The 25,064-nt window shown below is 40.5% G+C and overlaps 1 protein-coding gene across 8 annotated transcripts in view; it reads right to left on the bottom strand.

The window, feature by feature from the left end:
* Sobp (Sine oculis-binding protein) overlaps positions 1-25,064 on the bottom strand; it is a 634,366-nt gene that overhangs the window by 22,405 nt on the left and 586,897 nt on the right. For all 8 annotated transcript variants that reach the window (XM_070085243.1, XM_070085242.1, XM_070085238.1 and 5 more), the window contains one exon: positions 12,053-12,332. In XM_070085243.1, coding sequence (XP_069941344.1) covers positions 12,053-12,332 — 280 coding nt within the window. The remainder of the gene's footprint in view (positions 1-12,052; positions 12,333-25,064) is intronic.

Here is a 25,064-nt window from a genome sequence, read left to right on the forward strand (position 1 = left end):
CCTAACCTAACTTATCCTAACCTAGCCTAACCTAACCTAACCTAACCTTACCTAACTTATCCTAACCTAACCTAACCTAGCCTAACCTAACCTAACTTAACCTAACCTAACCTAACAGAACCTACCCTAACCTAACCCTACCTAACATAACCTAACCTAGCCTAACCTAACCTAACCTAACCTAACCTAACCTAACCTAACCTAACCTAACCTAACCTAACCTAACCTAACCTAGCCTAACCTAACTTAACCTAACCTAACCTAACCTACCCTAACCTAACTTATCCTAACCTAACCTATCTTAACCTTACCTAACCTAACCTAGCCGAACCTATCCTAACCTAACCTAAAATATATTAGAACACTTCCAAAATACATTAGAGTACTCCAGAATTACTTTGAACGACTCCATTTTTTTTTGGATATTTCCAAATTAGTTTTGAAAACTTTATCGTAAAATCAAACATTATTTTCTTGTTGGTAAACACACTCAATGGTAGAAATATTTACTCGATTTCCGAATAGAAACACTTTCCTCGCTCTGAGAGACTCATTGTGGGTCACCCCTCCCCCCCCCCCTCCCCCCCCCCAAAACCACTGGGGTAATGCGGTTCACACCCAAGGTAGATTTAAGATAATCATGAACACCTGCGCCAACTCAGGACAGACAGACGCCATGAAATGCGGGTAACATCCAAGGTAGAAAATCATCTCTTTCCAGACCAACTGTCTATCCTAACCTAACCTAACCTAACCTAACCTAATTCCTAACCTAACCTAACCTCACCTAACCGAACCTAACCTAACTCCATCAATCACCTCTATCCTAACCTAACCTAACCTAACCTAACCTAACCCAACCTAACTCCATCAAACACCTCTATCCTAACCTAACCTAACCTATCCTAACCTAACCTAACTCAATCAAACACCTCGAATACTACCTAACTTAACCTAACCTAACCTTACCTAACCTACCGAACCTAACCTAACCTAACCTAACCTATCCTAACCTGTCCCAACCTAACCTAACCTATCCTAACCTAACCTAACCTAACTTAACCTAACTTATCCTAAGCTAACCTAACCTAACTTATCCTAACCTAACCTATCCTAACCTAACCTAAACACTGACTAACTTTGAACCAACTCTGAACACCACTGATCTTCTTCAAAAAATGCTCTGCACATCATTTGAACACCTTCAAAAAAACACCATCAAACACCTCCGAATACTCCCAAAAAAAAACACTACTGATTACTACCAAATCACCACTGAATACTACCAATCACCGTCAAAATCACCAGAAACTAAGTTTAACATCACCATCTAACATCCTTTTTATAGAAATCCCCTCAAATCACTATAACCAAGAACTCCCTCCCCATTTGACGCATAAAAAAAAGCATGAACACAAACCTAATACGCAAACACTTAGTACATGATCACCATCAACTGAAAACATATCTTATACACACACATAATATAAGACAATCACCAACTACAATCACCCATGTTCACTTACCTCAAAATCACTAATATCACAGAAAACAATCATTTTTATAAACATTTCACACACACACACACACAAAAAAAAAAAATAATATTTGACAATATCTAAGCGCACTCACCTCACTACCACCAACACACGATGTCTCACCTCACAGGACCGACGAGCTCACCTCCAGTGACGTCACACTCCCATTGTGTTACTTGGTGGTTGGTAACATCACACCTAACCCCCCTTGTTTCAACCTGTTGTACCCTACATTATCTAAGAACACTATATCCAAGACGATTACCAGATTTTATGATCCCCAACACCAAGATCACAGAAAACACACATTTTTATAATTATTCACACAAAAATCACGATCACCAATTCCATATCATGTTTACCGTCATCTATCAACACTAATCACCAAGATCACCAAAAAAATCTAAGATCATGCATCTCAAAACTACTATGATCACTGAAATCACTTATTTTAAACATTCGCACAAAAATAAGACATACACAAAAATACCACAACACTTCCACCAACATCTATAACATAACATGAGCACTATAACATATCACTATCACAAAAAAAATAATACACAGACACCCACATATTATACATTTCAATTGCAAATTTAAGACATGAGACATACACACCAAATCTAAGACATTCACCTCCAACTAAGACATACACATCACCCCTAAAACTTCCTTCCTTATTCATTCCGTATATCTCCTAGAGCTGTTTTAACCCCGACGGATCCATCACGACGTAGGAGCCAGAGGAACCATCACCACTCCAACACCACCTACTACACTCTGGCTCCTACGTCGTGATGGATCCGTCGGGGTTAAAACAGCTCTAGGAGATATACGGAATGAATAAGGAAGGAAGTTTTAGGGGTGATGTGTATGTCTTAGTTGGAGGTGAATGTCTTAGATTTGGTGTGTATGTCTCATGTCTTAAATTTGCAATTGAAATGTATAATATGTGGGTGTCTGTGTATTATTTTTTTTGTGATAGTGATATGTTATAGTGCTCATGTTATGTTATAGATGTTGGTGGAAGTGTTGTGGTATTTTTGTGTATGTCTTATTTTTGTGCGAATGTTTAAAATAAGTGATTTCAGTGATCATAGTAGTTTTGAGATGCATGATCTTAGATTTTTTTGGTGATCTTGGTGATTAGTGTTGATAGATGACGGTAAACATGATATGGAATTGGTGATCGTGATTTTTGTGTGAATAATTATAAAAATGTGTGTTTTCTGTGATCTTGGTGTTGGGGATCATAAAATCTGGTAATCGTCTTGGATATAGTGTTCTTAGATAATGTAGGGTACAACAGGTTGAAACAAGGGGGGTTAGGTGTGATGTTACCAACCACCAAGTAACACAATGGGAGTGTGACGTCACTGGAGGTGAGCTCGTCGGTCCTGTGAGGTGAGACATCGTGTGTTGGTGGTAGTGAGGTGAGTGCGCTTAGATATTGTCAAATATTATTTTTTTTTTTTGTGTGTGTGTGTGTGTGAAATGTTTATAAAAATGATTGTTTTCTGTGATATTAGTGATTTTGAGGTAAGTGAACATGGGTGATTGTAGTTGGTGATTGTCTTATATTATGTGTGTGTATAAGATATGTTTTCAGTTGATGGTGATCATGTACTAAGTGTTTGCGTATTAGGTTTGTGTTCATGCTTTTTTTTATGCGTCAAATGGGGAGGGAGTTCTTGGTTATAGTGATTTGAGGGGATTTCTATAAAAAGGATGTTAGATGGTGATGTTAAACTTAGTTTCTGGTGATTTTGACGGTGATTGGTAGTATTCAGTGGTGATTTGGTAGTAATCAGTAGTGTTTTTTTTTGGGAGTATTCGGAGGTGTTTGATGGTGTTTTTTTGAAGGTGTTCAAATGATGTGCAGAGCATTTTTTGAAGAAGATCAGTGGTGTTCAGAGTTGGTTCAAAGTTAGTCAGTGTTTAGGTTAGGTTAGGATAGGTTAGGTTAGGATAAGTTAGGTTAGGTTAGCTTAGGATAAGTTAGGTTAAGTTAGGTTAGGTTAGGTTAGGATAGGTTAGGTTAGGTTGGGACAGGTTAGGATAGGTTAGGTTAGGTTAGGTTAGGTTCGGTAGGTTAGGTAAGGTTAGGTTAGGTTAAGTTAGGTAGTATTCGAGGTGTTTGATTGAGTTAGGTTAGGTTAGGATAGGTTAGGTTAGGTTAGGATAGAGGTGTTTGATGGAGTTAGGTTGGGTTAGGTTAGGTTAGGTTAGGTTAGGTTAGGATAGAGGTGATTGATGGAGTTAGGTTAGGTTCGGTTAGGTGAGGTTAGGTTAGGTTAGGAATTAGGTTAGGTTAGGTTAGGTTAGGTTAGGATAGACAGTTGGTCTGGAAAGAGATGATTTTCTACCTTGGATGTTACCCGCATTTCATGGCGTCTGTCTGTCCTGAGTTGGCGCAGGTGTTCATGATTATCTTAAATCTACCTTGGGTGTGAACCGCATTACCCCAGTGGTTTTGGGGGGGGGGGAGGGGTGACCCACAATGAGTCTCTCAGAGCGAGGAAAGTGTTTCTATTCGGAAATCGAGTAAATATTTCTACCATTGAGTGTGTTTACCAACAAGAAAATAATGTTTGATTTTACGATAAAGTTTTCAAAACTAATTTGGAAATATCCAAAAAAAAATGGAGTCGTTCAAAGTAATTCTGGAGTACTCTAATGTATTTTGGAAGTGTTCTAATATATTTTAGGTTAGGTTAGGATAGGTTCGGCTAGGTTAGGTTAGGTAAGGTTAAGATAGGTTAGGTTAGGATAAGTTAGGTTAGGGTAGGTTAGGTTAGGTTAGGTTAAGTTAGGTTAGGCTAGGTTAGGTTAGGTTAGGTTGGGTTAGGTTAAGTTAGGTTAGGTTAGGTTAGGCTAGGTTAGGTTATGTTAGGTAGGGTTAGGTTAGGGTAGGTTCTGTTAGGTTAGGTTAGGTTAAGTTAGGTTAGGTTAGGCTAGGTTAGGTTAGGTTAGGATAAGTTAGGTAAGGTTAGGTTAGGTTAGGTTAGGCTAGGTTAGGATAAGTTAGGTTAGGTTAGGTTAGGTTAGGTTAGGTTAGGTTAGGTTAGGTTAGGTTAGGTTAGGATAAGTTAGGTTAGGTTAGGCTAGGTTAGGGATGTGTGTGTGTGTGTGTGTGGGATGTGGGATGTGGGTGATGTGGGATGTGGGTGTTGTTGACGAACTAGAGATACCGAAAAGACGTTATAAGTGGGTTGTTTTTGTGACTTTCTGATGTAGTGTGGCCCCTTATTAACTTTAATGAACTAAAAGGGTTAAAACGAGAAAAAAATGGGAGGTGTGGGTGTTGTGACTTTCTGATGAAATTAGATAAAACGAGAAAAAATTGTGGGTGTTGTGGGTTGTGGGTGTTGTGGGATGTGGGTGTTGATCTTAGTTTATGGTGATTTTTGGTGGTGTTTTGAGTGTATTCAGTGGTGTTTTAGTATTCAGTGGTGTATTTGGGAGTACTCAAATGGTGTTTTTGGAAGTGTTTCAGTGTTGTTTGGAAATGTTCAAAGGTGTTCAAAGGTGTTTTGAGTGTGTTCAAATGTTGTTTTTTTTTGAAGGTGTTCAAGGGTGTTTTGAAGGTGTTCAAAGGTGTTTTGAGGTTATTCAAAGGTGTTTTGAGTGTGTTCAAATGATTATGAGAGTGTTTTGAAGGTGTTCAAAGGTGTTTTGAGGTTATTCAAAGGTGTTTTGAGTGTGTTCAAGGGTGTTTGAAGGTGTTGAAGGGTGTTTTGATTGAATTCAGCGGTGTTTTAGTAGTAATCAGTGGTGTAATTGGGAGTACTCAAATAGTGTTTTGGAAATGTTCAAAGGTGTTCAAAGGTGTTTTGAAGGTGTTGAAGGGTGTTTAGATTGAATTCAGCGGTGTTTTAGTAGTATTCAGTGGTGTAATTGGGAGTACTCAAATGGTGTTTTTGGAAGTGTTTCAGTGTTGTTTGGAAATGTTCAAAGGTGTTTTGAGTGTGTTCAAATGTTGTTTTTTTGAAGGTGTTCAAGGGTGTTTTGAAGGTGTTCAAGGGTGTTTTGAAGGTGTTCAAAGGTGTTTTGAGGTTATTCAAAGGTGTTTTGAGTGTGTTCAAATGATTATGAGAGTGTTTTGAAGGTGTTCAAAGGTGTTTTGAGGTTATTCAAAGGTGTTTTGAGTGTGTTCAAAGGTGTTTTGAAGGTGTTGAAGGGTGTTTTGATTGAATTCAGCGGTGTTTTAGTAGAATTCAGTGGTGTAATTGGGAGTACTCAAATTGTGTTTTTGGAAGTGTTTCAGTGTTGATTGGAAATGTTCGAAGGTGTTTTTTGAAGGTGTTCAAGAGTCTTTTGAAGGTGTCAAAGGTGTTTTGAAGGTGTTCAAAGGTGTTTTGAGGTTATTCAAAGGTGTTTTGAGTGTGTTCAAATGATTATGAGAGTGTTTTGAAGGTGTTCAAAGGTGTTTTGAGGTTATTCAAAGGTGTTTTGAGTGTGTTCAAAGGTGTTTTGAAGGTGTTGAAGGGTGTTTTGATTGAATTCAGCGGTGTTTTAGTAGAATTCAGTGGTGTAATTGGGAGTACTCAAATTGTGTTTTTGGAAGTGTTTCCGTGTTGATTGGAAATGTTCGAAGGTGTTTTTTGAAGGTGTTCAAGAGTCTTTTGAAGGTGTCAAAGGTGTTTTGAAGGTGTTCAAAGGTGTTTTGAAGGTGTTGAAGGGTGTTTTGATTGAATTCAGCGGTGTTTTAGTAGTATTCAGTGGTGTAATTGGGAGTACTCAAAGTGTGTTTTTTGGAAGTGTTTCAGTGTTGATTGGAAATGTTCAAAGGTGTTTTTGAAAGTGTTCAAGAGGGTTTTGAAGGTGTTCAAGGGTGTTTTGATTGAATTCAGCGGTGTTTTAGTAGTAATCAGTGGTGTAATTGGGAGTACTCAAATAGTGTTTTGGAAATGTTCATGGGTGTTGTGGGAAGTGGGTGTTGTGGGTGTTGTTGTCGAACTAGAGATACCGAAAAAAGATGTTATAAGTGGGTTGTTGTTGGGACTTTTTCTGATGTAGTGTGTCCCCTTATTAACTTTAATGAACTAAAAGGGCTAAAACGAGAAAAAATTGTGGGTTGTGGATGTTGTTGTTGTGACTTTCTGATGTACTGTGTCCCCTTATTAACTTTAATGAACTAAAAGGGTTAAAACGAGAAAAATTGTGGGTGTTGTGGGGTGTGTGTGTGTGCGTGTGTGTTAGGTGTCATAGAGTTTTTTTTTTTTTTTGTTTTTTGTTTTTTTTTGTGAAAATCTTGGTTACAGTGATGACATTAGTTAAAACGAGTAAAATTTGTTGGTAATTGATGAGGGTAGTGTAATCGAATTAGAGTTACCGAAAAAAGATGATATAAGTGGGTTGTGATGAAATTAGTTTAAAAACGATATTCAAAGGTGTTTTGAAGGTGTTCAAGGGTGTTTATGTGAGTATTCAAATGATTATGAGAGTGTTTTTGGGGGTGTTCAAAGTAAAGTGTTTGAGTTAGTTTTTTGTGATAATGTTGTGAAGTCTGGAGACTGAGGGATGAGTTGTAATTTAATGAAATGTGTAAGTGCAGATAAATTAGAGATGTCAAATCTTATTTGGGAGTACTCAAATAGTGTTTTGGAAATGTTCAAAGGTGTTCAAAGGTGTTTTGAGTGTGTTCAAATGTTGTTTTTGAAGGTGTTCAAGGGTGTTTTGAAGGTGTTCAAGGGTGTTTTGAAGGTGTTCAAAGGTGTTTTGAGGTTATTCAAAGGTGTTTTGAGTGTGTTCAAATGATTATGAGAGTGTTTTGAATGTGTTCAAAGGTGTTTTGAAGGTGTTCAAAGGTGTTTTGAAGGTGTTGAAGGCTGTTTTGAGTGTGTTCAAGGGTGTTTGAAGGTGTTGAAGGGTGTGCAAGAGTACTTATAAAGGCGTTCTGGGAGTATTCAGAGGTGATTTGGGGGTGTTCGAATGATGTTTTTGGAGTATTTCAGTGTTGTTTGGAAATGTATAAAGGTATTTTTTGTGAGTATTCAAATGATTTATGAGAGTGTTTTGAAGATGTTCAAAGTAAAAGTGCGTATTTAACTTCGTAATATGTAAAATTGTGAGTAGTGAATTTAACGAAAGTGGATGTAAGCGATGTGGTGACTTTCTGATGCATGTGTCCCCTTATTAACTTTAATGAACTAAAAGGGTTAAAACGAGAAAAATTGGGGGTTATGAGTGAAAATTGTGAGGTGTTGGTTGGAGTGTGAGGGTTTGGGAGGGTGGGTAAAAGGGTAGACAAGATTCAACCTGTGTGCGCGGTCATCACGTGACGTCACTGACATAGGGGTAAGCCGACAAGATTTAGCTTGTATGTGTGACGTCACTGACCGCCGAGTAAACACCCTTCTTAGTTCATTTAACTTAATGAGAGGAAATTTTTAGTTCATTTAACTTAATGAGAGGAAACTTTTAGTTCATTTTAAAATAATAAGGGGAAGATGTTTAGACCTGTAGTAAGCATGCCCCCATAGGAGGAGTCTATTTTGAATGCTTACCCCCAGAGGGGGGATTCCAAAAACTTTGATCCGAGGAATTTTGAAAACCCCATAGGGGGGAATCCAAAAAAAAACTTGATCCAAGGAGATGGAGTCTTGGTATTATCGAGAAATTTTGGGGTTGGGGGGGGGTGAAAGTGGGAGGGGGGGAACCTTAAAAATTTGATCCAAGGAGATGGAGAATTTCGAAAAAACCCCCAGAGGGGGGAATGCAAAAAAAAACTTGATCCAAGGAGATGGAGAATTTCGAAAACCCCATAGGGGGGGATCCAAAAATTTGATCCAAGGAGATGGAGACTTTGATTTCGAGAAAAACTTGATCCAAGGAGATGGAGAATTTCGAAAACCCCATAGGGAGGAATCCAAAAAACTTGATCCGAGGAGATGGAGAATTTCGAAAACTCGATCCGAGGAGATGGAGTCATGGTATTGTCGAGAAAATTTGGGATGGGGGTGAAAGTGAGAGGGGGAACCTTAAAAACTTGATCCGAGGAGATGGAGAGCACAAGAAAATGAAATTCAAAAAAAATTCGAAACCCCATAGGGGAGAATCCAAAAACCTTGATCCAAGGAGATCATAAGAAAAAAAATTCGAGGCGCGGGGGCGATCCGGACGACGCTGCAGAAGGCGCAGCAGAAGGCGCGGGCGGGGGGTCGCGAAGGGCGCGGGCGGGCGCGCGGGTGGGGCGCGCGGGCGGGCGCGCGGGCGGGGGGGTCGCGAAGGGCGCGGGCGGGCGCGCGGGCGGGCGCGCGGCGCGACGGCGGGGTCGCGAAGGGGGGCGTATAAAAGAAAATTTTAGAAAGGACTTAATTTTAAATGAGTTCTTGCTAATTGACCAGTTTTACATATTCGGCACGACATATATATATATATATATATATATATATATATATATATATATATATATATATATATATATATATATATATATATATATATATATATATATATATATGTCACGCCGAATATGTAAAACTTGCGATCTTGGCTTAAGTAGCAACGTTCATCTTGCCATATAAGACAAGCGAAAATTTGTGTATGCAATAATTTCGCAAAAATCATTCTGAACCTGATGAATAAAATACATTTCATTGTTTGTTTAGTAATATTAAATTATTGTAATCGTATCTAAAATATATTTAGTTGGATTAGGTTAAAATAAATTGCACTTGTTATAAAAAGGTTAAGTAAGTTTTCTAAGATTCTTTTGGTGTAAAATTAAAAATTTTACATTAACATTAATGAAAAAATATATCTTTAAACTTATAAGAAAATTTTTTAGAAAAGACTTAATTTTAAATGAGTTCTTGCTAATTGATGACCTACAGCTGAAACTTTTTGTCAGCTGACCGAGGCCTTCCACTGGCTCACTGTTCCACCCATTTAAAAATTATAGTTATGATTATAACCATTAGCTTATATATTTTTCATTCTGTCTGAAAAAAATTGTTAATGTCAGATATATAATTCGTAAAGTGGGCGAAATTAATGAAAAAAAAAAATTTGGATTTTAAACTCATGGCATTTATAGGATCATTTAACATTGATTCACACTGGGTTATTTTCATGATTTCGCTCATTTGTTTGTCCCACAAGTTAACTATTATAAAGAACAGTGCAGCAAAACACTGTGTGTTCCAACACTGCAGTAATTATATAAGTGAAAATGGCAGCAACGTGTCGGTCTTCCCACAATGTAACTATCATGTAAAGTACTTCAGCTGCACCTGTGTTGTTGTATTGAATTATTTTATATCCCACTTCAACTACAAGATACAGACACCATCTTAAGCCCCGTCTTCCCCAAATCCATTGTTTCTCTGATGTGCTCAGGACTCCTGTCTCCGAGGGAAACTGATGCCACCCGATTAACAGACTAAGACTTTTCTAATTGTAATCCAAAGCGAATGAAGACCCAAATCAAAATAATTAAAATGGAGCGAGGGTGTCTTGGTTTCCATATTCAATTAAGGTGGAAATGAGCAGCGTGTACTACTCTCAGCAGGCGAGACCTCGTCCGTGTATATGATGTTGGCTTTGGCTTCAGAACACTTTCGAGGAGAAGGAGATCTGATTCGAATTAATCCAAAATATCATAAGAAAGTCAATCATTCTGGCATATTTCCACTGGGGTCCGTTAACCTTCTTACTTGGGTATTAGTCGACCCATAATGGTCGACTAATACCCAAGTACCTTCTTACTGTTAGGTGAAGAAGGGCAACAGGTGTAAGTAGGGTGTCTTAATCCTCGTCAAGGACTGTTATCAACCTCACATTACCCTCACCTATGCTGTAAATCTTAACAAAATAAATATTTCTATTGTTATTAGGTATTTAGCTCCGTGTTTGCCAATTTTATAGCTAATTTCTGGGAGGGTTGTCCTTCTCAACCATTATGCACAAAAATGAATTAGTGGAGCCACAACAAATTTATTACGTGGCTAGTTTAAGTACCTAAAATATATTAAGAAAAAGTGCGTTAAAAAAAAAACAGGTATTATCGGGACCAGCTTTAACAACGTGTAGAGATTTATCAAATTATGTTTTGTAACATGTGCCATTTGTTTAATAATTCCGTTTACAAGCCTTTTGAATTCACTAATACATAATTTTTTTTTAGGACGGAGATACTAGGACGCCAGACATTTTACGATATGTTTCTTTTTTTTTTCTAGAGGGTTAGTAATCTCTTTTTTTTCAGTTAAGCCATGAGTTATGTAGATTTCAAGCCATCTGGCTGATCTGTGAAAGATAATGTGGCTAATAATGTTTATTGTTAACGTTATTACCACAAGGTATGTACTATCTCTCGTTATACATATAGTATATAATTATATATATATATATATATATATATATATATATATATATATATATATATATATATATATATATATATATATATATATATATATATATATCGAACAGTGCGTATACCAGTATAGATACTACAAGAGGTTTGTATATTAGTAAATATGCATTAAGGGTTTATTCAATCGCTGTTTAGTGATCCAGCCGATGGCCCTTCTATTCAAGTATCCTGCTACTGAGCTCCATGCTACTGAGCTCCATGCTACTGAGCTCCATGCTACTGAGCTCCATGCTACTGAGTTCCCTGCTGCTGAACTCCCTGCTGCTGAGCTCCCTGCTGCTGAGCTCCATGCTACTGAGCTCCCTGCTGCTGAGCTCCCTGCTGCTGAGCTCCCTGCTGCTGAACTCGCTGCTGCTGAGCTCCCTGCTACTGAGCTCCATGCTACTGAGTTTCCTGCTGCTGAGCTCCCTGCTGCTGAGCTCCATGCTACTGAGCTCCCTGCTGGTGAACTCCCTGCTGCTGAGTTCCCTGCTACTAGGTGCTAACGAAACCAGAAACAGGCTAGGTCCCCCAACACAAGTAAGGTCTGTGTACAGAAATTGCTGCGCACACACATGCGCAGCCATACGCATTCACAGCGCCAGAATGGAACCCGCATTTGTTTAAGCATGTGAAGAAGCAAATGTTTGCAGGGAAACTAGTCCCAGAGCTGAGAGGTATGATCTATGAGGTGAGGCTAGACTAACTAAACCTGACGACACTAGAGGAGAGAAGGACCAGAGGGAACATAATTATGACGTACAAAATACTGATAGGGATTGACAGCGAGAGTGTACTAGAGAGGCGGGTCTCAGGTACACGAGGTCAAAGCTGGGAGTTGAAAGCACATATGATGTCATAGGACCGTTATGAAATAGTTTTTTAGACTTAGAGTGGTCAAGATTTTACTGGAAGAATCCATACATAGGTTTGAAAATAGGTATGTTAGGGCTCACGCAGCCAGGAGTGAAGCCAATAGCGACCAGCAGAGAGGTGGGGCCAAGGAGCTGAGATTTGACCCCTGCAACCACAATTAAGTGAGTACACACACACACACACACAGCAGTAGCTACTAGTGAAAAGTCAGGGCCAGGGGCTATGAATCGATCCCTGCAACCACAATTAGGTGAGTACACACACACACACTCACCTACAGAACTGCAACTGGTGATCTCCGTCAGTAAAGTCGACATATGTGACGGTGGGACGGACATGCCGGCACCAGTCACACACCTTGCTCTTCTTGAAGGACGCTCGACGGCACTGTGTGAAGCACACCTCGGAGCAGAAGTGTCTGTCTCCTCCCGTCGTGGGCAGCTGGAAGGCGCTGCCGCCCCTCTGACCTCCGCTGGTGCACACACGCCCACACCATGAGCACAGCACCAGCCCTGACCCACCCACGCCGCCGCCCACCACCACGCCTCCGCTGTCTGCAATATACCATTGCATAGTTAATGAGTATGTCTGAAAGGATCACCTGAAGTCTGGGTGATAGTTTGGAAGGATCACCAAAAGTCTGGGTGATAACTGACAAGGCCGTCATTAACGGCCGGAGGATCGAGCCAAAACAGCATTAAGGCTCGATGGTTCGTCCGTTAATCGTGACCCGACCTTTGACCAAGTATTAATAACTAGAAGACGGTGTTCTGTTTAGTGTAGCTACTTGGAACAGGGAAACAGGAAGGGCAAATCACAAGGGCTTTCTGAAAAAGAAATGATGTTAAATGTTTAAGTCACCGCTTAAATAAGAAATTCTGACATAGAAAACTATTCCACATGTAGTTTTAGGGCTAACTAAAGTAATCCCTCTGGCCCGTAGCCGACGTCGCAGCCGAACGGAGAAACGGACGCAGGTGCTGTATCTCAAGCTCGCTGGGGTAAGGTAGGACTACGAGATAATGCTAGACGCTCTTAATGAAGTGTTGTCTATCTTGAATTACTTCAGTACAGGTTTTCGGTGTTGATTGGTGCTGTTTTACTCCGACTTCCAGGAAGAATGCTATTGTGATCGTTCCGTAGAAAAGATTTGTTCGAATCATTAATCCGGTGGGTTAGTAATTCGGAATAACCCAATAAAGCTACTGCCATCAAACTGTCTGTCTTATTTCCATGGAGGGCCTTTCATCCTCTCCCTCAGTACACGACCCCACTAGTCGACTAACTATCAGGTACTGCTAGGTGACAAGGGGCAGCGGATGTAAGTAAACAGGCCTAACGTTTCCATTTGTGCCAGGACCGGACCCCTGTCCCTCGGTATGTGAGACAAGGCAATTACCAACTGAACCATTGAGCCACTCTGTTGCAGTCTAGTAAGGACACATTTAAATCTGAGATACTAGACTAATGCCAGATTTTTTTTTCCTGGTAAATATAATTGAACGAAGAAACTGTGGTCATGCATTACTCTGTCGCTCGGACTTATGTATCACTGTCATTCTTATCTGGAGTATACCTGGAGAGGGTTTCGGGGGTCAACGCCCCCGCGGCTCGGTCTAAGACCAGGTATCGTGGTGGATCAGTACTAACTGACTGCAAGTGGTACCTAAGCATTGTTGTTATCTTGGATATCAATGAAAGAATTTTCATTGCTTTTGTACTCCGGTTTCTCACAGTTGCTCAAGTTTTCTTTAATTTGTTCACTAGTGTTCTCTCCCCCCCTGATTAGCAGCTTCATGTATCATAATTTTATTTAAACCCATGTATCACCGTGTTACTCTCGAGAAATGAAATGAATAAGGCTTGGCATGATATATTTTGGAGAAAAGTGTCTGAGAGGCCGAGATCATGCGTGGGTCAGAAATAATCGTCACCAATATAGAGATCAAGTGGCATGTTCTCCAGCCTCAAAGTCTGGACAGGTGGCATGAATGAGCGTGTGGATGAGTGTGTTATGAAAGTGTTTGCCCACAAAGACATTAGAAGCTTCTTCATTTTTCATTGGTGAGCAAGTGTAGTTATAAAGTACATTGGCGAAGCTTTGTCGGGGACTCGAAGATGGCAAACCACACTGCAAGGTCTTGTGCTTTTGCTTGTTGAGTCTGTGTCCCCGTTAACTACAAATCAACCTTTTCCCTGCCTCGGTACACGTTAACTGTTATTTAAAAGAGAGAGAACGGTAGTACAATTTCATAAAAAAACACCTCAGTGGAGACCAAAAATACTAGATACTAGAGGCGTTTACTTATTTCCACGACTCCTCCCACCCGGAGCACGTCACTGACATAGACACCTGATAGCACATTCGTCTAGATTTAATTAAACTCGTAAATTGTGGGTGAAGTACTGTGTAACGAGACAGTATGAAGCAGGAGCTAAGAAGAAAAGATGTATACCACACCCTTCATGGGAGGTCCCTTGATGCCGGTGAAGGGCTCTTGATCCAGGGAACGTACACTGGTGCAGCACTTCCTCGTGGATATGATAATAATAATAATATTTATGTGTATAACACTTAATACTGCCCTCTGTCTCATACACTTCTTGTTATACTGTCTTGTGTTTCACCTCACGATATATTACCTTGTATTTCACTTCACGATATATTACCTTGCGTTCCACTTCACGTTGTATTACCTTGTGTTTCACTTTCAAGTTATACTGCTTTGTGTTTCACTTTACGTAATATCTGGAGTCTACCTGGAGGGTATTCCGGGGATCAATACCCCCGCAGCCCGGTCCACGACCAGGCCTCCAGGTGGATCAGGGCCTGTTCAAGCAGGCTGTTACTGCTGGCCGCACGTAGTCCAACGTACGAACCGGCACCGACTTAAAGTATCTGTCCAGTTCCCTCATGAAGGCAACCAGGTACCCATTGGTAATTCCCTTTACGCATGGTGGGAAGCTGTTGAACAGTCTTGGGCCCCGGACACTTATTGTGTTTTCTCTTAGTGTATCAATGGCGCCCCTATTTTTCACTGGGGGTATTTAGTACCGCCTGCCCAGTCCTTTACTTTCGTGGGGAGTGATTTCTATGTTCTGTTTGTCCTGGGTCTTGTATGAGTCCTTTAACTTAAGTTTGATACTTTCCACTTCCCTCGTCAGCGCTTCCTTCCGTGTAACAAATAATCTAGCGTTCTTGAGGAGCTCAGTGATTCTTCGTCTTCTGTAGAGGGAGCGTCTTTCTCCAGTTTACTTCTTCTCTTCTTCTTTCATAGGGGAATACACTTTGAACATACTTCAGCTGCCAGGAAGTTGATTCTTTCAAGACACTGGTTTGGATCCATGTTATGTAAGATATCTTCCCAACATGTTTCATTTAAGACATGGTTCACCTAGTCCTGGTTGATGTTCTTTTTGTTGAAGTTGTATTTGGTGAAGACACCTTCACAGCTACGTGAATTTTGCTGATCAGGACTCCTGTACATGTAAGTCTGAACTTCACTTAGATTGTGATCGGAATTAGTTGTTTTTTTATATTGTTATATTTCTTACCGGGTCCTCATTATTTGTGAAGATAAGGTCAAGTGTGTTTTCCAGTCTTGTTGGCTCCACTATCTGCTGACTTAGGTTGTGTTTATCGCAGATTTAGCAGCTTATGTGTGTGTGACCTTTCACGTGCGCTGCCTCCAGGGATTGTTTCTGCTATAACATTATTTGCTACATTCTTCCATTTTGTATGCCTTAAGTTGAAATGACCAAGCATTACTGCTTGATGGGGATGGAGATGGAAGGCTCTCCAGACAGCAATCAATTTTCAGTAGCTGTTCCTTGAACTGTTGGGAGGTTGCATCTGGTGGCTTAAATACAACCACGATGACTGGGTTTTGGATCTCGATCTTTATTGCTAGAACTTCAACTACATCATTTGTAGTGTTCAGCATCGCTGCGCAGATACAGGCCAACATCCCCCCCCCCCACCCCTTGTTGCCGGTTCTTTATGTCGCATCTAAAAAGGTTGTACCCATTTATCCATATTTCGTTGTCAAAGTGATCTTTTGTGTGGATCTCTGAAGGCTCCAAATATCACATATGACTTCTCAAGAAATCCACTGATAAAATTTATTTTGTTACTGGTGGATGGCTTAAGGCCCTGTAATTTAGCAAATATAAACGAGGTCGTATTGTGTTTGTTGGGGGGATTTTGTTATTGGCATCAGTAGTTGTGGTTCTGGAGGGCCGTGGAGGGCCACTGGCTGTGCCTCCAGTCCAACAAGGTTCCAAGGTGGTGGACTATTTTTGTTATTTCCTTCCATTTTCTTTCTTCGTTTAGCGCCACTAAAAAATTACTTGGAGTGGGGTTGTCGTAACTACTATTGTTTGTCTTATGAGGTCTGTACCTCCTGGTCCCTTTTAGATGGTATACAGGACAGCTGGTGTTGTAACACTGTTTGTTGGAGGACTGAAGAGTGGCATGTTTCTGGGTGAAAGAAATGACAGGAGGGAGAACGACAAACTCCTTTACACAAGAGGTCACAACATTTTTTGGGATGTTCAAAGTTGCACGTCTCACTTGTTTTTCCTGATATTCCATGCTTACAGATGCCCCAAACATAAACTTGCACAATGTTGCTTTTGGTTGGGTAGAATTTTTGGTAGGTGTGTTCTCAATTTGTGCAGTTTCTAGGACAGCACTATAATCCTCAGTAGCCAAGCCAGGGCCACCTCCTCCTGCTTCCGGGGAACCAGCACTTTCCCCAGAAAAAGAAGACTCCTCCACTGCATCTGTAATGTGGGCTATGGTCTTTTGCAATGATGGTTGTATATTTAAGGTTTTAGTGGTGCCTGTGTTAGAGTCCCTAGCAGAATCTGAATTGGCACTAAGGCTAGGGACTGAGTCTTAGTCAGCATTGGGGCTGGGAGCTGAGTCTGAGCCAGCACCAGCACCGTGGGGCAGCAGAGCTAGAACTAGGGGATAGGTCTAGGTTAGCACTATTTGGGATGGGGGGATTAACTGACGTTTTAGTTTCCTGTATTTTTTTCAGCAGGTGACTATATAATTTCGAGTCACCTGTTGTGGTATGGGCATTTTACATTTTTTGGTTCACTCCTCCAATCTCTTCCTCCTATGTTTTATATATCTTCGGTAGACTGCACAAGAGTTTTTCTTTATTCTCTTGTTTATTTTTTAATTATTTATTACCCTTTCTGATACATGCTCAAAGTTCTATATCTTTGTTGTAAACCGGAAGCACCTTGCTAGTTTGATGTCATTTTATGAGGCAGTGTTTATTCTTCAACAAGAGATATGATACTTGGAAAAACACAGAATGTGTGTGATCCAGGATTTCTTTCCATGGATTTTTTTACATGTCCCACACGTGTGCTGTACTGACATCCTGCCCGCATCCTACTTCATTGTATGTCACGAAAAAAATGATTTCGACTTTAAGTTTCTGCTCTACACTGGTGACAGTAATATGTGAGATGTATTTATAGAAACCGAGGTTTGCAGCTTGTAAGTAGTAGGTGAATTTTGGGTAGTAGGAGGGTGACTATATTATGACCGTGGGTAGCTAGTGGTGGGTAGGGGTCGTGAGGAAGGGGGTCGGAAAAAGATCACGTGATATCCCATTTTCCTCCCAGGGGTGGACATGTTACATATTTCCTCTGCATTTAATTTTGTTTTGTTCACTGTATAACTCTTTCCAGATTCATTCCTCACTGACCATGCATATATATTTTTAATTGACTGATCTTACTGACTTCCTCACACTGAGCTATGTTTACTTTTAGACCCCAACAATTTCCTGTATTGGCACAATAAACCGTAAAACAACCGTTGTGGGAACACTGGATGGGCACTGCATTTTCACTATACTATCACTGTAATATCCTATTATTAAAATCCCAGTTTTTCATGTTTCACTTCACGTTATACTAATTTGTTTCTTATACACTATTTGGCGTATTATTCAGTTTGAATATGAAAATGGTATATAATACCAACAAGTTGATAAGTAAGACACATAGACAACAGTTAGGTATCTATTCCGACACGTTTCGCTTACACAGGAGACTTCTTTAGTCTAGTACAGAAGAGTTAGCAGAAGCAATAGATATGTGAAGACGATGTAATCAGTCCAACACCCTTGCAAACATTGTTTTGAGGTAGTCAGTCCCTCCATAATCTGTTCCAGATTATGGAGCAAAACTCTTCTCCAGGCTGAGGGACTGATCACCTGGTCACAGACCGGGCCGCGGGGGCGTTGACCCCCGAAACTCTCTCCAGGTAAACTCCAGGTAAACCTCAAAACTACGTCTTCAAGGGTGATAGACTGATTACATCGTCTTCACATATCTACTGCTTCTGCTAACTCTTCTGTATTCGACTGAAGAAGCCTACTGTGTAAGCGAAACGTGCCGGAATAAAGATACCTAACTGTTGTCTATGTGTCTTACTTATCATTATTCACTTTATAAGAAGCAGTTACATTTCTTCAAATTAACGTTCATTCATATTGATCTGTGTCTGCCGCTTTTTTGCTTACACCATTATCTTACCCTAAGAATCTTGAAGCTCTGTGTTGCCTGCACACTGCATATTTCCTGTCGTCTGCCACCTTACATCGCTATGTATTTCCTATTCAAATTAGATTATGTAATTTGTATACAAAAAGCCCAAAATTATCTCATGTGGAACACCTCTCATGATGGCGTGAAAAAGATCGTAGAAGCCATCATTGGTACTTTTCAAGATATTTTTTTTCATCACTAAATAGTAGTGCTTCTCAACACTGGAATAAATCCAGTGATGAGGAACCATTAACTGGCTAATCATCCTCTGGCGCAACAGAGCCACGGTTTCATTCTACTTGTACTGGATCTTTCGCATTACGAAACATCCCTCTGATTGATTTTAACGACACATTTAAACCTTTGATTTCACGCTGCATTTGCAGTTTATAGTCGGAAAGTCATTAAAAGATGAAAGCAAAATACTTTTGGATGTGCTTCATTAACTGGCGTCGCTACATAGCGAGAAAACATATGAGGAGTAATAACGAAAGACGACAAAAGAACTAATTTTGTTTTGTGTTCTAAACGAATTAAGTTTGAGAAATTAAAGAGTAATTATCCACTTACATGCTTACAACACAGACCACTTTCTACTGATTTTTTTATCATTTTTTTAAGTTGTTAATTCATGACTTCAGGCCTCTGTATGGAAGACTCACAGAAGCTGGTGTAATATTTTACATGTGGGTTCTCATACGTGTATTCGCGGGTGTCTATGAGTGTATTTGTGGGTGTACACGCGTCTAAATTTGCGTATATATGTGTAAAGGTGTACTAAATGCATCCATCTGTTAGTGTCTACCCTAAATGGAAAAAAAACGAGTGACAGAAGGTACTCAAATCATGGACTCTAGTGTTAGCCGTCCTGACACGATGGACTCAAGCCAACACGCCATTACTCAGGCGAGATCTGTGATAAAGCACTCAAACCTTCCCAAGAGTACTCAGTTGACTCACGAAATCGTAATGACACGATTGCAAACAAACCATACCACGGGCGGGGATAGAACCCGCGATCTGAGTCATAAAACTCCAGAGTTTTATGACTCTCGGATCGCGGGTTCTATCCCCACCCGTGGTATGGTTTGTACTGAGTTGTACTCAGCAGCTGGGAATAGTCGGGCTACTGACCTCACTGGTAGGGGAGCCAAACTGTCTCTCGTCAAAGCTCTGATGTTTACAGCTAGCGACGGCCAAGCTAAAACAGGGCGCGATTCACCCCAGTGTTTACCAGACGCGGTTATACAGGTGGGTTGCCTCGATTTAACCGGGGGATCACACACACACACACACACACACACACACACACACACACACACACACACACACACACACACACACACACACACACACGTGGTTGACCGGTATCACCAAGGTGTTCAGTAGTGCACCCGAATAATTCTATTTTTCCATGTAGTTCCCAATTCAGAATTTCAGTATTTTTTGAGTGAGGGTGTGTGACTGACGTGATGACGTTGTAGACTAACTAAAGAAACCCGAGAGGATTTTCATATCCACTAATGGAGGCGAAAACTGAGGGGGAAAATGTGATTAAAGATCTAATTAGTTGGCTGTCTGCCAGGCTGGCTTACTCGCAAGGATGACTGGCTGGATTGTTGGATTGGTAGCTATCTGGCCAGCTAAGTAGCTGAATGGCTGGCTTACTGAATGGCTGGCTGACTAACTAGCTGACTGAGTGACTAAATGGCTTTCTTTCTTGTGTTTACCATTTTCGAGTTGTGGTTGACGCAGCTGGAGGCGAGAGTGGAGCTGTCACTTCTAAAGTCATCCACAGGTGCCTTTGTTGACGTCCATCACGCTACGGCCATGTCCTTCACAAGTCTTCATGCTGCTAAAGGGCTTCTGGTCCAAGGAACTGTGGCTTCCCCTCCCTTACCCCTGGATGGAAACAAATTAACACTAATTTCCCAGGCGCTGTATGACTCCCACGGATTTAATAACACAGCCACGACCTTGCCACGAAATCGCTTACTGGAGCATATGACGGGAGTGCGAGGGACTCTCGTTCTCTAGGTCAACGTTTTAGTCAGACGGTACTCCATGATAGAGTTCTACATCCACCGTATTGTTGACTTGCAGTGTGTATAGGCATGAGTGGAATGGGGTATTAGACTGTGTTAGCTGATCGCGAGAGTGACTGGTGTGTGCCCAGTCTCAATCTTGGCTTAACGGTACAAAATTTATTGACTGTTCCTTGTACATAAATAAAATAAATAAATAGATAAATAAATAAATAGGTTTTAATACTCATGTTCTTGGCATTCGTGGTGTCCCGGCTTTACGCTTGTTCATATCTGTACCTGAATTTTACCCCCCAGGATACCACACACAACAAGCGACTAACACCCCGGTACTTACTGTTTGACGTTGTTGTTATTGTTTGTTGCTGTTGTTGTTTTGTGTATATGTCCAGAGGAAGGAGCAGCTCGTAATGGAATACTTCCCTATATAGGAGCTGGGTGGTACAAGGGTCCTGTCACTGTGTTCCTAATATCTTCTCCGGAGATGTTAGGATCACAATTCTGAGCCTCTCAAGGTGACACGAAATTAAATGATTGCTAACATTCCGAATAGGAAAAACGAGCGATTTTGGCTTAAATAGCAATGCTTTTCTTGCCGAATAAGGCAAGCGAAAATTTATGTATGCAATAATTTGCAAAAATCATTCTGAACCTAACGAAATAAATATATTTCATTGTGTTTGTTTATTATTAAATTATTGTAAACTTACGTATCTAAAATATATATATAGTAGGATTAGGCTAAATTAAATTGCGCTTGTTATAATAAGGTTAGGTAAATTTTCTAAGGTTCTTTTGGTGCAAAATTATTAATTTTTACATTAACATAAATGAAAAAATATATCTTTAAATGTATACGAGAAAATTTTAGAAACGCCTTTCTCAGTAGTACCAGTTACCAGTAACCAGTTACCAGTAGATGACTCACTGCCAACCGTCTGTGTGAATCACTGACTTATTCACATTGCTGCTGACCATAGCATGTTTTTGAATGCCACTCACCCCCTAGACTTCACTGGTGGGGCAGTCTGAGATAGAAAGCAGAGAGGCAGGGCAGCTGATAGTGCTTCCCATACTTTCCGTTATAATTATACGTACTAACTAGCCTACGTGAGTGTTCTTAGCTCCATCCACGTTTCGAACCCCACATGACAAATTGGTGGCAGCAGTGGGGGCGTGGATTTACAGGTATTCCCATCCACGTTTCGAACCCCACATGACAAATACCTCATCCACTTCACTGGATCAATATGTGCCACCAGTTGAGAAGAAAGACTTAGCTCCCACTGACTTCCCAGACGAGGTCAAGCGTTTGTTGACTCTGTTGAACAAACGTCGTAAAGCCATTGCCTTACCAGGTGAGAAGATGGGTATAACAAACTTATTGTTCCATCGTATTCCACTTGAACCTGGCACTAGACCTATCTATATACCTGCCTACAGATTGCCTCATTCACAAGTTGCTGTCGCAGAAGAATTGATCAATCAAATGCTTGATGATAAGATAAGATAAGATAAGATAAGATAACATTTGAAAGTCAGTGCGTCATCGAGGACTGTCTAACTTATTTCCATTGGGGTCCTCAATCTTGTCCCCCAGGATGCGACCCACACCAGTCGACTAACACCCAGGTACCTATTTGCTGCTAGGTGAACAGGACAACAGGTGTAAGGAAACGTGTCAAAATGCTTCTACCTGCTGGGAATCGAACCCAGGCCCTCCGTGTGTGAAGCGGGAGTTTTAGCCACCAGGCCACCGGGCCTGGTGTTGTTGTTATTACACCTAGTAATTACCCTGGAATGTGCCCTTGATCCTAGTACCTAAGAAGGATGGTACTTGGCGCCCAGTGATTGACTTTAGGAAGTTAAATGCAAAAACTATTCCAGATCGCTTCCCACTCCCTGTACTGGGTAATCTTTTACGTAACATCGGAGATAACAAAGTCTTTTCAACCCTGGACTTGTTACAAGGGTTTTGGCAAGTCCCTCTTCACGAGGACAGCCAAGATCTAACTGCATTCTCCACTCCTACAGGACATTATCACTTCCTCCATATGGCCTTTGGATTATGATCCTCCCTTATTACGTTCTCAAGGCTCATGACTAATATCTTTAGAGGTCTCATAAGTAATGCACTTATAGTGTACTTAGATGACGTAATCATCATGTCTAAAGACGTGGATACACACTTGAAAAGACTGGATGTAGTAATTGGTAAGCTTGAAGAAGCTAATTTAAAGATCAAACTGTCTAAATGTCAATTTTTCAGGTCAAAAATCAAGTTTCTTGGCTACGTAGTCACTCCTAGAGGGGTTACGACTGACCAAAGTAAAGTAACTGCAGTATAAAATTTTCCAACTCCCAAAACTGATGATGCAGTAAGATCCTTTGTGGGCTTAGTAGGTTTTTATAGATCTTTCATTGCCAATTTTTCTTCCATAGCTGCTCCTCTAACCAAGTTGCTTAAGAAAGATGCTCCTTTCGTTTGGACCTTCCGTCAAGAAAGAGCATTCCAAACTCTAAAAGAAAAGCTAACATTGCTCCAATTTTGAAATTTCCAGATTTTTCTAAGCCCTTCTTTCTTACAACTGATGCAAGTTCTATTGGCATAGGCACCGTACTAGCTCAGAAGACTGATGGCAAGTACAACGCAGTTGCATTTGCTAGCCGAGTCCTTACGAAGGCTGAACGTAATTATACAGTAACTGAGCAAGAAGCTTAAGCAATAGTATGGTCTTTAAAGCACTTCTGAGACATTATTTATCAGCACTTCTGAGACATTATTTATCAGTGGAGCATGGTCTTGACAGACCATGCTCCACTGATACTTTTATTCCAGAACAAACAACCTACTGGAAGGTTAGCCAGATGGACCTTGACTATCCAAGAGTTCAATCCTACTTTTGAACACTTACCTGGCAAGTCAAATGTAGTCGCAGATGCTTTATCGCGACATGTTAGTATAGTACTGCCGAGGATGTAAAGAATGCTCAATGAGCAGATCCCATGTGGTCTGGTGTGTTTGATTCCTGCTCCAGGAAGATCTTATTCTGACTGTGAAGCCACCAGCACCCATCAGTGACTTTGTCATGAACCAAGAATTACTGTATCGAACAGCCGAGTTGGGTACTCCTAGCAGAAGAGTATACCAGTTAGTAATTCCACAGTCACTAGTGAATGTAGCCTTACAGCTAGTTCACAATGTACCAGGTGTTGCGCACCCTGGTATGGATTGTTCAGTAAAACAAGCCATATTGAAATACTTTTGGCCTCGTATGTCAACTGATATGTCTGAGTATGTTAAGAAATGTAGTGTCTGCATGCAACATAAAGGTAATGCTAATGGTCCTAATCCAGTCCAAGTGTATCCAACTACTAACGAACCGTGGGAAAGAGTTGCGCTAGATCTGTTAACTAATTTCCAATGTTCCCTCCAGGGCAACAAACATCTGTGTGTTATGGTAGACCATTTCACCAGATATTGTGAGTTAGTTCCTATTGCAGATAAGACTGCAGAGACAGTAGCTAAAGCGTTTAAAGAACGCATTATCTGCAGGCATACCACCCCTAAGTCCCTAGTAACAGATAATGGAGGTGAATTCTGTAATGAGTTTCTTGAAAATTTGTGTACCTTGTACAAGATCTCTAAAACCACCATTGTTCCTCATCATCCTGCCAGCAATGGGTTAGCAGAACGAACCAATAAGAAAGTACTTGATGTCTTGAGAACCACTATCAATGCCAACAGAGAAACTTGTGATGAAGTTATACCTGATGTGCAGTGTGCTATAAATTCTGCTTACAATGTTTCCATAGGTGACACTCCACATTATGCATTGTATGGTGTAGATAAACGTTTGCCTTATGAATTGTTATATTTTAACCCGAAACCAAATTACAACCCTGATGATTTCATAGCAACTCGTACCAGCTTAGCTCAAAGTGTCTTTAGAAGAATTTGTGAAACACTTCATAAATCAACAGCAGAATTTACAAGAGTCGCAAACACTCGAGCAAAATCAAAGTAGGTTCGAGAGTTATGCTGACTAACTTTAACAAAACGTCTGCAATGCCTAAGCTTGATCAAAAGTTTGTTGGTCGTTATCGAGTAGTTGAACATGTCACTGGCAATAAGTATAAGGTTAGAGAAATTAGTACTGGTCAGTATAAAGAATCGCATTTAGATCATATGAAGTTAGTATGTGATGATAATGATGTTCCAACCTAGACTAATGTGACAGACTCTGACAATCCTCCTGATCCTGTACTCTCTACCTCTGAGACTCAGTAAGACGATCAACCTGAATGTCGTTATTCCCTACATACACGACAGGTATTGAGAAATCCTCAAGTATCATTTGTAACTACCAATTCAGATTTGCCTCAAATCCAGTATGAGTTAACCAGTGCAACAGAGTTTGATCCTCCTAGAGATGACACCCATTCTGCATATGTCAATCTCACTCTAGCAGAGTTGGGGTTAAATATAAATAACCTGTATAGATGAATAATTACAGTATCAACTTAACAATATTCAAAAAAAAAAAATTGTGTTCATGTTCTCTCCGAATTCTGAGATTTAACAGTCTAGATTTGAGTTCACCAAGTCTGCTTTTCTGTTAAACACTTCTTTCTTGTATATATCTCTTCCTCAGAATCCGTAGA

Source organism: Cherax quadricarinatus, chromosome 15 (genome assembly GCF_038502225.1).
Source record: "Cherax quadricarinatus isolate ZL_2023a chromosome 15, ASM3850222v1, whole genome shotgun sequence".
NCBI lineage: Eukaryota > Metazoa > Arthropoda > Malacostraca > Decapoda > Parastacidae > Cherax > Cherax quadricarinatus.